Source organism: Poromitra crassiceps (assembly GCF_964638095.1).
Source record: "Poromitra crassiceps genome assembly, chromosome: 18".
In the NCBI taxonomy this organism is placed as follows: domain Eukaryota; kingdom Metazoa; phylum Chordata; class Actinopteri; order Beryciformes; family Melamphaidae; genus Poromitra; species Poromitra crassiceps.
Genome location: NC_139636.1, coordinates 19,747,777 through 19,763,639, shown reverse-complemented (window position 1 = coordinate 19,763,639; position 15,863 = coordinate 19,747,777). Strand labels below are relative to the sequence as shown.

The window sequence follows — 15,863 nt, the reverse complement described above, 5'->3', positions numbered from 1 at the left end:
CATGCATTATTTTGGCTAAGCTAAACCTGCTACTGCTTCTACCACTAACCGACAAGTAACAAGCTCACACTAATAAACTGCTTACCCAAACATTAATGCTCTTGTATGCTGATGGTGTGATTGCTAACTTGCTAACCATGTGTGTGTGCATATGTGTGTGTGTGTGTGTGTGTGTGTGTGTGTGTGTGTGTGTGTGTGTGTGTGTGTGTGTGTGTGTGTGTGTGTGTGTGTGTGTGTGCGTGCTTCCGTGCGTGCGTGTGTGCATGTGCGTGCATGTGTGTTCCTTCCTCTCTCTTGTGTCTGCTGGCTACAGGCTGTAGAGGTCCAGCCAGTTGAGAGTGAATCAGACGTAGGGGCAGAGGTACTCATCAGCTGCATGACGTCACACAGCCCTAACCTTCACATAACCCGCTTGACACACACACACACACACACACACACACACACACACACACACACACACAGGCACATGCACAGACACACACACACACACGCACACACACACACACACACACACACACACACACACATGCACGGGGGGGGGGTCTTTGTGACCCACCTGAAGTGCCTGTCAGTAGTACTAGGCATCATGGCTACCTCCCAGCCATTCCTCTCTGCTGGCCTTTTGCCTGTTACTCTTTCCAGAGCCCGGGTGACTTTGATGCCTGCTCAAATACTGGGAGCATCAGAGATTCACCCTCCAAAGGACATGACATCAACCTAGAGCCGAGGATCAAAACTAAGTTACAACTTCGTCTTCTAACTTAGTTTGATCCTTGGCTCTGTTGCATAACATACAACCCCCTCTTGACCATGCCTGGTCTTAATGAAAGATATTTAAATGTGACTGACCAGCCTGCATTTAGATTGTAGCATGTCAGAAGCAGATAACTAGCAAGTATGATGTGAAAATATGTGTGTGTTTGTCAGGCACAGTGTTGATTCTTGCTATTACTGACATTAACACTGCTTCGTTCCACGGCTTCTCCAGAATCATCACATGGAGCTGAACAAGTACCAGACTCTGCCGGGGAAACTGAGCAGAAGAGGCGAGATGAGGGTGGAGCTGAACGGCGACAGAGAGAGAGACGGAGAGTATTCGTCTCCTGTGCGGCTCTCCCCTGTCCACGACCAGGACTACAGCCTCCGTGAGTTTCTACATCTCTAACTGAAGGGAGACCTGGACATTATGAACTTCAGCTGGTTACCTTTCTTCAGCAGCCACATGTCGCAATGCAGGGGCAGATAGTTTCCTCATTTCTCCTTTGTTTTTTTTAGCATTGTTCACACATACACACACACACACACACACACACACACACACACACACACACACACACACAATGGCCATTGCAAGAGTAGCTGCATGCTTATCAGTGATCTTCAGGCTGGTAGGTCTGACACAGCACAGTGTAATGGTGGCTGTTTTTACATTAGACTCAAGAATGGACCTATCCATCAAATGATATGTGAATAGAAAATAGACACATAACAAAACACAACAAACTCATTACCTCGATTAATGCGTCTGTAAAATGTTGATGATAAAATCGGTATTGGAATTACTCTGAACAGCTGTTCAGGCCATAGGCTCCAATATTTTCATGTCATTTCCTTCTTAAATTTTGAAAATAATTTCTTGAATACAACCAGAACATTTCAACAAATAAATAAAGATGCAAAGGCATCTCTTTAACTAACTAATGTTGTTAACCAGGTATGGGGACTGGCCAATGTTCTCTCAGCCTGTTTGAAAGTCAACTCAACTCATTGAGTTCGAAACAACAAACGCTGAAGACTGGGGCTAAAGTCAGCTCAATTTCCATTTGCTCAGTGAAAACAATAACGAAAACACCCAAAACCGCAAATTATGAGTGTGCACTGTTCATGAGAATTATTTCTTGTCAAAAGTCACAGATTCAGAAAAGTTTGAATTGTAAAGTCAAGAAAATCCTTCATCTGAGTTGAGAGCGAGTTGACCCCATCTCTGCTGCTTGTTAACTCATTTCTGCCTCAGTGTTATGTGGACAGTAGAGACAAATTGATGAAGTGTAAATGTTGAATAACTCTTCCTCTACTAACCCTGCTCCAATTGCTCCCTTCTCTTTGCCCTTTTCTCTGTCTCTCCTCCCATCTGCTTTGCTGCTGCGTTGCTCTTTTCTCTGTCTGTGCTCTGGCTGAAGTTCGCTGCCGGAGTGCCAGTGCTCCAGCCTTAGGTACTGTATGAACGCACAGAACCTCAAAGATCAACGTTGGAGATAAATACAGTATTTCGTTTGTGTCTGTTACCTTCGTGTCCGTTACCTTCGTGTCCGTTATCTCACAAACGAAAAAAGATAGGCTCTATCAGCTCCCAAATTAGTCCTACCTAGTCCTGCTCCTGAACAAACCAGCACCTGTTTAAAAGGTGTGGGCTAAAAGGTTATGGTGCTTTGGAAGCTTAGAGGTGATCTGCGACTCGGGCTGAGCGCCCGTTTTCACAGAGGATCAAACAACTCTAAAGCCAGGATTATTAGGAGCCTCTCCGTGACTCAGGGAGCTGTCCAAGTTAACGCCTGGCTGTCTTGCATCAGCATTCACTTACACACACACACACACACACACACACACACACACACACACACACACACACACACACACACAGAGTCAGTTGCGAGTTAACACCCACCCACCCATCCATCCACCCACCCACACATACGCACACAGACAGAGCTTATAGCAGGAGATCAAAGTGTTGTGGTGAGAGGGTGTGCAGTGCGTGCTCAGGGATATGTACGCTTCACCTGGCTTACACATCTCGCTGTAAACAAATTGGGATGCGATCCGACATCCCTCCCCGCTCTCGCTGCCCTCACGCGGCACCCTGCCTGCCAGTGAGTGTGAGCTGAGAAAGAGCTAAAGAGGCAGAGTATCTACCCACGTACATGAGGGTCAAATACATAGAATTTTCTGCCTCGATATTAAACACGGTTACTCAAATGTGGTGGCGACGACATCGAAGCTAAGTCGATAGCTTAAGTAGTAATAAGTCGTTCCCAGACGCTCCCACTGCAGTGAGTTTATTCTAGCGCCGCCTTTATTAATCCCTCAAGGGGGAGTTCTCTTTTTCTCTGGTTGTGGCGTCCATCGACCAGGTTGCGGATAACACAAGGATGCTAAGGGGGTTGAGACACCTACACATGGGGAGCGCGGTGCTTCTCAACTAGGCAGCAGCAGCGCTCCCCTTGGCCACACGCACAGCTCGATTTTGCCACTTTGCTCTGCGCTCAAAGTTCAAAATATCTCAAAGCTGAGCTACTTATCGCTGAGCTTTCATGAGCGCAACCAATCAGAGGACGTATGCCTGCTCGCCTCTTGTCCTGCAGATTTGTGCTCCGCTCACCAGATGGGAAAAGTGCAGAGCTCTTATCATGTGAAGGCGCCTTTAGAATAGGTTTAGTTTGTTTATTACTGCCCCATGACTCTCCCTACATCGTCCAACCACTCTGCAGTTAATAGAGAGCCACTAGCAAGACGTCAATGTAGGACCCATGAGAGCACATTGTGTCCCTCTGGAGGTTGAAGGACCATCTCATCAGGAGACCTCACTAAGCACGAGGCCATCCTGTTGCCCCAAGTCACCTTCTTTTATGAACGGGCTGCTTCCTCCCAAGCTTGAAGGCTAACAAAGAGCCACCCATGCTCAAAATGTCACTTAAATAAAACCCAATGGGATCATATCAGTTTGCAGACTTCATTTGATCTTTTCAGAGTTTGCGGAGTAGGCCTACTTGCAGATTGGCATGCCATTACTTTGCACACATATTTAAACATGTGTGAAAATGTATTTGAGTTAAAGACGGTGTGACTAATGCTTTGCTTCTGACTCTGGCTTTCTTCTCGCTTCACTAACCTCCGCCGCCTCAGGATCTCCTGGAAAACATGACCTGTATGATGTTGGTGGGTAACGTTACTACATTACAACCCCACTCTGTCCTGTTGTCCGTGTGGGATGAGGAATGGCTCCTTGGTGAATGAAAGACTCAGTGTGTGGCACTCTGCAATTAAATTAAACATAATTCTTACTATGAGGGTCATGATTTCCATGAAGTGGGTGAGCACAACATGATGAAGGATGAACTACTTTTAATGTTCATTAAAAGCCACTATTTGTAATTTGTGTCTTTGGTTTATAGAGGTGGAAGGATCCATAAAGAAAGAGGTATACAAATCAGATTAGGATCATGAGTGTGTTATTTTGGGAGGTCCCTTGGCCTACTTAGCTGTTACGCTAAGTGATGAGAACATAGACACCAAAATCATCCATGTTTCCCCCAAAAGATCATTCCGTCCAGTGCACCATGCTAACACTTAAGATACTGTACACAATATTGAGTGATAGCCACTTGCATCATCTCAAAAGTGAGAAACTGACAGGTTGTACAGTAGCAACTGTAAAGCCAAATCGTAATTTTAAATGATAGGGCCAAGTATTCTGTAGGGACATTTGTATATAGCTCTCCTGTATGGCTACAAAAAGAAGTCAGATTGTATAGAATTCTGATAGCTGAGTAAAGACACTTTCCTAAAGAGTTTATGAACTCAATCGCTGCTGTAGTTTCAAGTCTTCTTCAATCCAACATGATGTTCATTTAGTTAATTATGGTCTCATTTAGAGTAAAATAGACGATAAAGTAGACGGTGCTTTGGGGCACTGCGGCTCTTCTTGTCCAAGATGGCGATGGTCACAATGTGAAACTCGAGGCTTCAAAAGGCGAGGCCACAAACCTACAGTGGCTATGTCCATATTTGTATACAGTCTATGGTGGTGGGTGCTGGGAGACTGTGCATGGATGATTTGGAGTCTTGTGCTCTCATCACCTCATGGGTAAGTTTGATCATCAGGAGAATCTCCCAAAAAACGGTCTGAGATCCAATCCAAGCCTCTAAAAACAACTATTCCATTGTGGATTCCTAGATTTTTCGGATCTCACACAACCACAGTGTCTGTTTTAGTGATGTGATCCAGCTTCTTGTTGTGCTGTTCCTGTCTGGTAGGGCGTCCAGAGAACCTGGTCCTGTCAGACCAGTCCCCCCTGTCGTCTGGAGTGGACTCTGGACAGCAGTCCCCCATCTCACCAGAGAACAGAAAGAGCCACAGAGGCATTAAGAAACTCTGGGGGAAGTAAGTGCTGAAGATCTTTGTCATTAACCCCTACAGTATTTCTTTCTTTCTTTCTCTCTTTCTCACACATGCACACACTCACTCGCGTCTCTTTTGTCCCCAGGATCCGTCGTAGCCAGTCAGGTAGTCCCGTCCAGGTTGACGACCCAGAAGTGGGAGAGTTCAGGAGGGGAGGCTTCAGAGCCACAGCTGGACCACGACTGGCCCGCACGGGGAACACACGGTAGAAACCCACACACACACGTCTGACACTCTCAAGTCTGAGATAACACTAGACCAGCCATTCCCGACCTGTGGCCTGGGGCCCACTGGTGGGCCACAAAGGTATTGCAAGTGGGCCGCCAAATCATTTGCGAAACATTACGATCTTCATGAAAAAAAATATGTATGAGAATGCATTTCTAAAAATTGTAATGACACCCTTATTTAATTTGTAATCAATTATTCGTTAATTATCGCACATGCAAACATGTCTTCACACACTTCTACATGCACAAATATACAGTATTTACTGTACAGTATGTGTGTGTGCAGGGACCTGAAGACGCCATTTTCTAAGTGGACGACAGAGCAGGTATGTGATTGGCTAGAGGAGAACGGACTCGGCCAATATGGAATCCTTGCTCGCCACTGGGTCACCAGCGGTCAGACACTACTGTCGGCCACCCCGCAAGACCTGGAGAAGGTACACACACACACACACACACACACACACACACACACACACACACACACACACACACACACACAAAGTCAAAACTGTTTGGTTTCTCAAAGATCTGCAGTATCTCTCTTTGGCTCGCTGCACACAGGCTTACCTGAGAAATTTATCTTTCATTCAGCCCATCGGATAACCTGTTAGTTCTGCTTGTCTCATCTTCCATGCTGTCTGCTTGTCCACTGGGCATTTAGCCACGCCTGTCTCTTCGCTTCAACCTGCTCTTTAGTTTCGCCTTCAGCGCTGTCACATTGTCTACCTTACTCACCCACACACCCCTTTCCCCCTTTCCATTAGAGTTGCTGTAATGGTTTAACGCTCTGTTTTTCTCAGCTGAAGCTATACTGTCATCTTGAAATTTACAATGAATGATGAAATCAGCTGTTTCTCTCTCTCTCTCTCCCTCCCCCAGGAGCTGGGAGTGAGGAATCCCCTACATAGGAAGAAGCTCCAGTTAGCCATCAAGATGTTTAGCACCAAGCAGGCTGAGAGGTCCGCAGAGTTGGACCACGTCTGGGTCACCCGTATGTACTCTCACACACACACACACACACACACACACACACACACACACACACACAAAACCACCCTCTGATGATCCGTTTATATGAAGTTAACCTTAGTATGTGTGCGTGCGTGTGTTTTGTGTGTGCGCGCGCACGGGTGTGTGTTTAGGTTGGCTGGATGACATTGGTCTTCCTCAGTACAAAGACCAGTTCCATGAGGCAAGAGTGGATGGACAGATGCTGCAGTTCCTCACGGTGGTGAGTGGCCTTTGTAACCAGGCCTCCCACTGGACTTCTGGAATATCGTGGAATTTCTTAGCAGTATATTCCAGACTTGGAAAGTCAGGGGGCTCTATCTTCCCAAAAGCGCTAATTTAGCGTTTGCGCTCGTTTAGCGCCGTGCGCAATGCAAATTGGGGGCGGACACAAGCGCATGCCTGTGATAATTGTACTGGGCATTGGCTGCCACAAGCCAAAGCAGGCGTTTCAGCGCTAAAATGTGGTGATAGATGGCATTATGCTATCGTCAGCAGCGCGCAATTATTTTGCGCTAAGAGCTTTGAAAAGGACCTCTTACGCGCAAATACCTCTCTGCGCTGGGTGCGCTGCACGGAGATTACGGCTGCGCTCCCAGCGCAGAGAGGTATTTGCGCAGAGAGGAAGAGGAATTCCTTTTGGATATGTCATTACGCACAGCCTTGCCACGCCAAGACATCAAATTATGCTGCTAAAATTGGGTATTAGCAGATAATTCAGTGAGGCAATCAACTATAACTCACTGAGAAACTTTTATCACATCGCAAAGAGGGAAATGAATTGTGAAAACTTGTTGGACAATGGACATAGGCTATTTACCTTCATAAGCCGGAGGGTCGTTGGCACCACAGACGATCTGTCAATAAGCTCTCTCTGTCCTCGCATGAGTGAGTACACTCTATTACGCATGGAGAGAATTACAGCATATTGCATGCCTCGCGCAAACAACCATTGCGAGACGGGAATCTGATTGGTTTTGATTGACGTAATGCCCAGCCTTGCCTGGCCACGCCTGTGAATAATTCTGGTAGTTAAGACCGCCCAAATCCCGTTTGCGCAGGCATTTTGGGGCACAGATGATTTTGGCACGGCTCTAATTTGCACTTACGACACCTGCCGTGAACCTTTCCGCATCCCGGCCGAGAATTGTATCCCCAACATATTTCGGGGCTGTTTTAACTTAGAAATCAGGGAGGTCACGTCTACCAGACAATTATATCACTTTTAAACAGTTACATTTCTGTATAAATGATTACAAGTATGCTCCCGTGAGGTGGGGATGCTTTTTTTTGCTGATTGGCGGGGGAGCAAAACTCGGCAAGGCGGAATGCTATCTTCCCTGCCTTAAGGCACGCGCAAACAGGTGCGCAAAGCGCTATTAGGGGATAGCGCCTGTCAGAAGATAGAGCCCAGGGAGTTTGTTAATTTCTCCGGGGAAATCAGGGAATATTATTAATTAATATCATAGGAATATAGCAGAATATATTTAACATCTTATTTCACACAGTCATGTTTTTTCAGCCCAAATATAGTGGAAACTAGACGTAATAACAACAGTAACAAACTGCGAAGGAATATCATTTTTAGGTCATGGAAGGAGTGAGACTTAAGCCCTGTTTGAAACCGTTCCCTATGACAGAAATAGTGGGCTATATACTGTAGTGTGCTCGCCATTTTTTTACTAGTGTCCGAATTCCCAACTGTTATTTTGATTCACTATATAGTCACAATGCACTGCAATTTCTAGTGAACAGCGAATGTACCATTTTCTCCCATGTAGACTACCACAATGCAATGCAGTTGTGTTTACCAAAGGAGAGGAGTGAGGTAGTGTCCCAAACATGTTTGATCGTTCCCCATATAGTTCACTATATGATAAACATTACATGGGGACTAGTGAATGAGTGAACCATTCCTAACACAGCTTTAGTTATGGAAAAGTAATGGAATTTCGAATCAGGGGAACAGTGAGAAAAACCAAACCAAACCAGTAACATCACACAGTATAGAACAGTATAGTATCTATAGAACTTTGAAAACGTCAAGAAATACACCACCACTCACAATAATAATTTAGATATTGTTTGGCAGGTGTATAGATTGTGTTCACCCATGTGCTGATGGCTGATATCATAAAGATTGTTTTTCTGATGAAAGGTGACCTACCAAAATAGTTTGTCTTGAGTTAGAACTTGGTTGCTCGGTGCAAATCACGGTGTTCCCTTGTTCTCTTTCCCTTTAATTCTCACCTTCCTTCCTCTCTCTGTGTCTCTCTCTGTCTCTCTCCCTCTGTCTCTTTCAGAATGACTTGTTGTTCCTTAAAGTGACCAGCCAGCTGCACCACCTGAGCATCAAGTGTGCCATTCACGTTCTACACGTCAACAAGTTCAACCCTAACGGCCTCAAACGCAGGCCCAACAACGAGGTGTGTCTCCCTCCCCTTTTCAAATTCTGGTGTGGATCTGTGTGTCTATGCATGCATCTATAGGGGTGTGTGTGTGTGTGTGTTTGTTTCAGATACAGGCCACTCCCAGTGAGGTAGTCCAGTGGTCCAACCATCGTGTCATGGAATGGCTGAGATCTGTGGACCTGGCAGAGTACGCGCCCAACCTGAGGGGCAGCGGCGTGCACGGGGGGCTGATAGTGAGTTACAACACACATCACATGACATGTCACATGACATGATATCACCCCATGTTGTTGACCAGCCTAAACTATTAGGGATTCATGGGACATGTAGATAGACTGTATAAACATATGGACATAGCCACCATGAAGTCACCCATTAGTTTGTGGACACGTTTTGAAGCCTTGAATTTGGCATTTTGACCGTCGCAATCTTGGTTATTTGGAGCCAGACAGAGCCACAGCACCACCTGCTATTGGTCCGTGATCGGCGAGCTGCGCGATCACTGGACAGGCGATATGTCAATCACGCCCCAAATCATCATCATCTATTTGACTCTAAATGGGACCATAATTTACAAAATGAACATCATGCTCTATGGAAGAAGAATTGAAATTAGCGATTGAGACCAAATGAATAAAATGAGAAGTACGGTCATTTTCCCATTGACCTTTATACAATCTGACTTATTTTTGCAGCCATAGACTGTATAAACAGGTGATATAAATATATTTGTTCTAGAGACCAAAACTGTTTTTGTACCAGGCTGTAAACATGTTTATTTCTGCTGTAAAGTTGGGCATTTTAACATGGGGTTCTATAGTGAATGACTCGCTTTTGAAGCCAGCCTCAACTGGCAATTCAAGGAACAGCAGTTTTTGCCACTTTTTCTGCGTTGGATTTAAGACGGAGGTTGCCACTGGGTAATGTAGTGTTGCCTCCCGCAGATCCTGGAGCCGCGGTTCAACTCGGACACGCTGGCCATGCTGCTGAACATCCCGCCGCAGAAGACGCTGCTACGGCGCCACCTGGCGTCCAACTTCGGCAGCCTGCTGGGAGCGCAGGCACAGCAGGAGAAGAGGGAGTACACCCAGGCTGCTGTCTACTCCCCGCTCAACGCCACCGCTAAAGTCCGGGTGAGAACCACGCCTTTTCAGCTTCTATGCCTAGCAGTACTTCTACTGGGAAGTATGCAAGTATAAGACACACACACACACACACACACACACACACACACACACACACACACACACACACACACACACACACACACACACACACACACACAGCCCCTCCTTGGTGAACGCTTTAAGACTCGCCGATCAGCCGCTGCCTCGCCTCTAAGTCCCTCTGTGCTCTGGCGAGGAAAAACACAAATAATAATCCACCTTAAAACAGAGTTCACAACCTGCTTTTGACTAATTTATGACCTAGCTTGGACAGTTAGTGTTAGGTTTATTAATAAGAGTAAAGTAACACTTTCTAGAGCTATTCCATGTATATGTATTATGCTTTTTATTTACGACGACAAACGCAAAAATAGATTCGAGTTTTTCGGTGTGGATTTCCTCCCATAAGGCTACTGAGCTACCAAGTGACATCTCATTTTCTACCTTGGGTTGATATTAAAGTCGCCTTTGTCAGCAAGAGCAGACTTAAAGGACACATTTATAGAACAAGCGCTGAAGGAATATGAAACATCTGTTGCAGATGCAGCTGCCCGTTAGATTTGCATGCCTTATCCCTTTCCTTTTCTTTTCTTTTTCTCTTGCAGCCGAAGAAGTTGGGCTTCTCCAACTTGACCCACCTCAGGAGGCGGCGGCCGGACGACTCGACGGACTATATCTGTCCCATGGAGTCGTCCCCGCCCCAGTCGACGGCAAACGGCATGCAGATGCGACCGTACTCGGGCTTCAGAGGCCTGAGCCCCATCCTGGACCGAGAGCCAGACCGCTCCAGGGACCAGGTGGGGCTGGACCGCTCCAGGGACCAGGTGGGGCTCGACCGCTCCAGGGACCAGGTGGGGCTCGGCGACAGCTCGTCGGCAAAACCGTGACATCGACTGTGATGGGGATACTGTGGCAACCATGTTGTTGCGTTTTCCATCAGCCAATCAGCTATCACTACTACTACTCTGCTTCCTCTGCTTGCAGCCCGTAATACCTCAGCCCATCCCCACCTTGCTTCCTTTAAGCCCCGCCTAGCCGCCCCCACCCCTGTGCCTTATGAGTTAAGATAGTTCAGGGCCGCTTCGGTAAACCTGCCTGGCTTTTAAAGAAGTATCCGCTTGTCACAAAGGGTTCATCGTGAATCTAGCCCCCCACCCCAACCTCAATCCCACAAGCCCCTTCACCCTCAAACCTGTGCCATGATGACCTAACTCCAAACGAGAGAACAGAGCATCTCTCTGGACTCAAACTGTACAGATCCGCCTCCTGTGACATCACTTCCTGTATTATGTGGACATTGTTGTATTACATAATTGATTAAGCCATTGTTATTAACACTTGTACACCTCCGATACATGATTTTTTAATTTTTTTAATAATGTGTGTGTTTGAGTCCGCTATGGCAATCATTTCCAACTTGGATTTTCCTAACCAGTTACAATGGGGATGCGGTTTCGCCAGACGGTCGAGATGAACCTGTGCAATATTTGCATCTCATGGAGTTTTTTTATTTAATATTTATGTTATTGCAGAGGAGATTATTAAATTACATATTTTGTTTGAAACCCAAGACGGTGATTTTGTACTGTTATTTTCATATTTGACTGTTATAGTATTTTTATAGTAAAGAAAATACTGCTTCAGAAAAGGAAGCTTCCTTGTGGTTATGTAAATGTAAACAGATTTATTCAAATCATTTAATAAACAAAATCATACGTGTGTAAAGCTCTTTTCTTCCTTCTAAACCATAGTCACACTGGTCAAAACGGTACTGGAAATGTAAATTGTCATGAACATGAAGAACACTGATGAGGTGAATCCAGGTAAAAACCATCATCCCTTATTCAATCTCAACCAATCACCAATTAGAGTTGTTCTGATACCAGTATCGGAAATGCCTTTGATAGCCTACTGCACAAAATTCTGGATCCTATATCGGCGAGTATGCAAGTCTATGCACCAATCTGATACCACGTAATTTATTAGCACCGACAAAAGTAGTTTCACTTGGATAAAATGTAAAATGGCTTTTTTCCGTTTTCCCGAATATATGTGTGCGTGTGTGTATACAGTATATACACTGTGTGTGTGTGTGTGTGTAGAGATGAGAGGAAAGGAGATAGTCGAACCCCCCCCTTCCTTGCGATTCACGTGACTCAGTCAAAACCTGCACTTGTGGTTCGGCCGATACGCTAGTTCAGGAGTTGGAATCAGTATCGGGAAGGAAAGAATGGTATGGGAACATCTCTAGAGCAGATGTAGGTAAAGAGAAGAGATGCAGACGAGTTAGAAAATGATTGTGAAGCTTTGAGACAGCTGAGAGATGTGGATTGTGCCAAAGGGGCTGCAGCTCAAATCAGGAAGATGTTCCTAATATTGTTGCAGTGTACATTCCTTTAAGGAAAGCCAAAAGCAAGGGAGCAATGAAAAGAAACGCTGTGCTGCTACCCAGACCTAAAGCCATCGGCATGCCCCACTAACCTGCTTTCATCATCATCATCCTCACCATCATCCTGGTTGTCATGGTGACCCCCTGATGACCAGTTTGAGCCAAGATGGCTGCTGACCATCGTCAGGGTAACTCCGTTACAGCTGACATGGAGGAGTGCATGTTTAAGTTTGCCTCAGCATGCACCAGCTTGGGCGGAGGGGCTCATCCAGGTACAATCTTCATGCCTTCCTAAAGCCAGTAATGCAGACTTCTGCGTGCTGCAAATTCATTTTATTGCTTAGACATCATCTGGTCAACTGCTATCAGAGCAATTTATGCGCCACAGGTTAATTTCACTGCAAGTATATTTTGTGATCATGACTTGCAATGGCTTTGTGAGATCAGTGTGTGTGTGTGTGTGTGTGTGTGTGTGTGTGTGTGTGTGTGTGTGTGTGTGTGTGTGTGTGTGTGTGTTGCAGATGGCGAGCACAGAGGGCACCATGTTGCAAATAGAAGCTCTGTCTGAAAGCATCAACAACCTCACAGTAAGCACCAACACACACATGCTGCTAAACGCTTTCTGGAGGTGATTCACTAGACAAGCAGCTGCTGCTCATTGGTTGAACCATAAGTGTGAGTCATTCAGAGTTTTATAGCAAGAGACATAGTATTCCAAAACTTTGTGAAAATTAAAGAAAGCAATATGACGATTTATGGATGTACTTAAAGGGATAGTTCACACTTTTTTTTTTTTTTAAGTCTAGCCCTGTTTGCTACTTCGATGGTGTTGATTGGTAGAGTTCTTTCTCAGTATAATCCATGCTGTTCCTCATAGTAGCTCTGGAACCTGGAGTTGGGCAAAAACAAATGCAAGGTCAATGGGGTCACGGTCCTGTACAGTATGTACAAGCTGACTGAGGCTTCATCCACAGTGCACACACACACACACACACAACACACACACACACACACACACACACACACACACACACACACACACACACACACACACACACACACACACAGTGCACACAAAGTACATTTCAGTGAGCCTCAGTCAGCTTGTATACAGGAGTGTGACCCCCATTCACCTTCAGTTCGTTTTTGTACAACTTTCCAGACCTACTATGAGGAACAGGATGGATAGTGCTGAGAAAGAACTGTACCGATGATCAACATCATCATTGGTAAGTAGCAAATAGGGCTAAGACTTGTGAACTATCCCTTTAACACTGGCGCTTCATTAAGCTCAAGTCATTATGTCACATAATGTGTCAGCCTCGGTTGTTTTGCAGCCTTGTTCCTCTTCTGTTGTGTTTGTGCTGGTGCACTCGGCTCCTGTTGTGTTTCTTTCTAAATGGCCTTAATTACTCAACCCAAAGGCTTTGGATAACAAACATGTGAAACCACTACTCACGTAGCCTCAAGCAGTGGCTCTCAGCCAGTGAAGCATTTGACTGTGTTTGGGAATGAGTCGTGCTTTGGGATATTGTTAAAATAATACGCATCATACAAAACTTAAAACATGTATTTCATAACAACACAAACAGTTTAATTTAAAAAATATTCCCTATTTCACAAAAGCACATCTGAAGATGGAACCATCTTTGCACTTGAGCTATTGTGTGATGATTTCCAAATGTTTTAGTTACTAGGGCTGCAGTGGCGGACTGCATAATCGGGCACGTCGGGCAAATGCCCGGTGGCCTGGCCTGGCCTGGCCTGCCAAAAAAAAAAAAAAAAAAAAAAAAAAAAAAAAAATTTTTTTTTTTTTTTTTGCAAGCCAGGCCAGGCCACTCACTGAACAGCAGGCCAGGCGCCGCCTACTGGTTTACTAGTGGTTTTATTACTTTATTCAGGTTTAAAGTGGGTGCATCTCATTGTAAAATTGGACTTGGCCCAAATTGGGCTTCAAACGGCCCAAATTGGGCTTCAAACGGCCCAAATCGGGCTTCAAACAGCCCAAATCTGGCTTTAAACGACCCAAATCTGGCTTCAAACGGCCCAAATTGGGCTTCAAACGGCCCAAATTGAGCTTCAAACGCCCAAAATTTTCCGTCGGCGCCCTTCGGACGCCGGCACGCGCGTCGGCCCATATCGGCCTGGCCTGCTTGGTATCTAATGCCCGGCCTGAATTATGATCCCAGTCCGCCCCTGGCTGCAACTAACGATTATTTTCATTGTCGATTATCTGACGACTATGTTCTTGATTAATCGACCAGGTTTTGCTCTATAAAATGTCAGAAAATGGTGAAAAATTTCTCACTGTTTCCCAATGCCCAAGATGATGTCCTTAAACGTCGTTGTTTTGTTGAATTTTGACTTTGCCTTTTTTTCTTAACAAATTACTTTACAAAATTATTTAATAGTTGACAATCGATTAGTCATTGCAGCTCTATATGTATGACATTTTGGAATGAAACCTTATAGTTATGGTTGTGAGTCTGTGTGTAATCTCAAAATACATGGTAAGGAAGATCAACTCTTTTGCAACATCCTGCTGTAGAATAATGCTTGGTAACGTATGGTTAGGATATCAAATGCAGAAGTCTGCACACCAGGGTCAACTCAAAACCCCTCATACTGCCAACTTCAGTTGCTGGGACACATTCTGAGACTACCGGCTGAAGAACCTGCAAAACAATGTGCTATATACATACCAAAGGAAGAGAAGACTGAGTAGACAAAATACAAGCTATGTGCAACAGCTGCTTGGGGAAAACAAAGGGCTCCTTTCAGAGTCTCAAGTGACTGAGCTTTCCCCCGAGACCACGTGGAATGGAAGAAAATGATGAGGATGATGAGTGATTGACAAATAATTTAGTAAAATACTAATTTTCAGGTTATCAAGACTTGAACCTGCTTTGACATTTTTTGTTGCTTGCCATTGTACTAAAAAAGGTTCAGAAACTCCATTGATCTAACTGACAGCAGATAAAGACTGAATGGTGTGTTGCTTGCTCTGCAGTGAAGTGGCTTTAGCTCTGACTTGGGATCATTTATCCAACATGCTACATGTAGCATTTTCAAACATCAACACATGATTGTCATAGTATGCTGTGATATACCTTAGTATGATTACTGTCAATGAATGAGACCATGATTTGTAGCCTCTGTTTCTCAAGATTAACGATCCCATTTCAGTGGCAAAGGGCTTCAATCTACTCCTTACAAGCTCCCTAACCCATTGCTACTCCCATGATGCTTTGCTTGCAGTACCTGCTCAGCCACGACCAGCTGCGGACGGAGATGAGGCGGTCTCAGACGGCACTAGTTTGAGGGGAACGGCCAGATGTCTTTGAGTCACTAATGCTGTCAATCAACCCCAGAACCCCCCACAAACCACCAGTACTGTAGCAACCAATCACACACCTGTACCTCAAGCCCACGACCTACAGTAACCCTACAGTCTGGAGTCTGTTACAGCTACAC

The 15,863-nt window shown here is 45.2% G+C and overlaps 1 protein-coding gene across 7 annotated transcripts in view; it reads left to right on the top strand.

Moving 5' to 3' along the window:
• Nucleotides 1–11,719, top strand: part of ppfibp2b (PPFIA binding protein 2b) — a 92,369-nt gene extending 80,650 nt beyond the window's left edge. For 5 of the 7 annotated variants that reach the window (XM_083655190.1, XM_083655186.1, XM_083655187.1 and 2 more), the window contains 11 exons: nt 314–361; nt 992–1,148; nt 5,038–5,164; nt 5,268–5,387; nt 5,699–5,849; nt 6,295–6,406; nt 6,558–6,646; nt 8,727–8,849; nt 8,942–9,067; nt 9,779–9,967; nt 10,606–11,719. In XM_083655190.1, the coding sequence (XP_083511316.1) occupies nt 314–361; nt 992–1,148; nt 5,038–5,164; nt 5,268–5,387; nt 5,699–5,849; nt 6,295–6,406; nt 6,558–6,646; nt 8,727–8,849; nt 8,942–9,067; nt 9,779–9,967; nt 10,606–10,887 (1,524 nt within the window). In that variant the 3' untranslated portion in view covers nt 10,888–11,719. The remainder of the gene's footprint in view (nt 1–313; nt 362–991; nt 1,149–5,037; nt 5,165–5,267; nt 5,388–5,698; nt 5,850–6,294; nt 6,407–6,557; nt 6,647–8,726; nt 8,850–8,941; nt 9,068–9,778; nt 9,968–10,605) is intronic. The other 2 variants (XM_083655188.1, XM_083655189.1) reach the window with 2 other exon arrangements.
• The last annotated feature ends 4,144 nt before the right edge of the window (nt 11,720–15,863 follow it).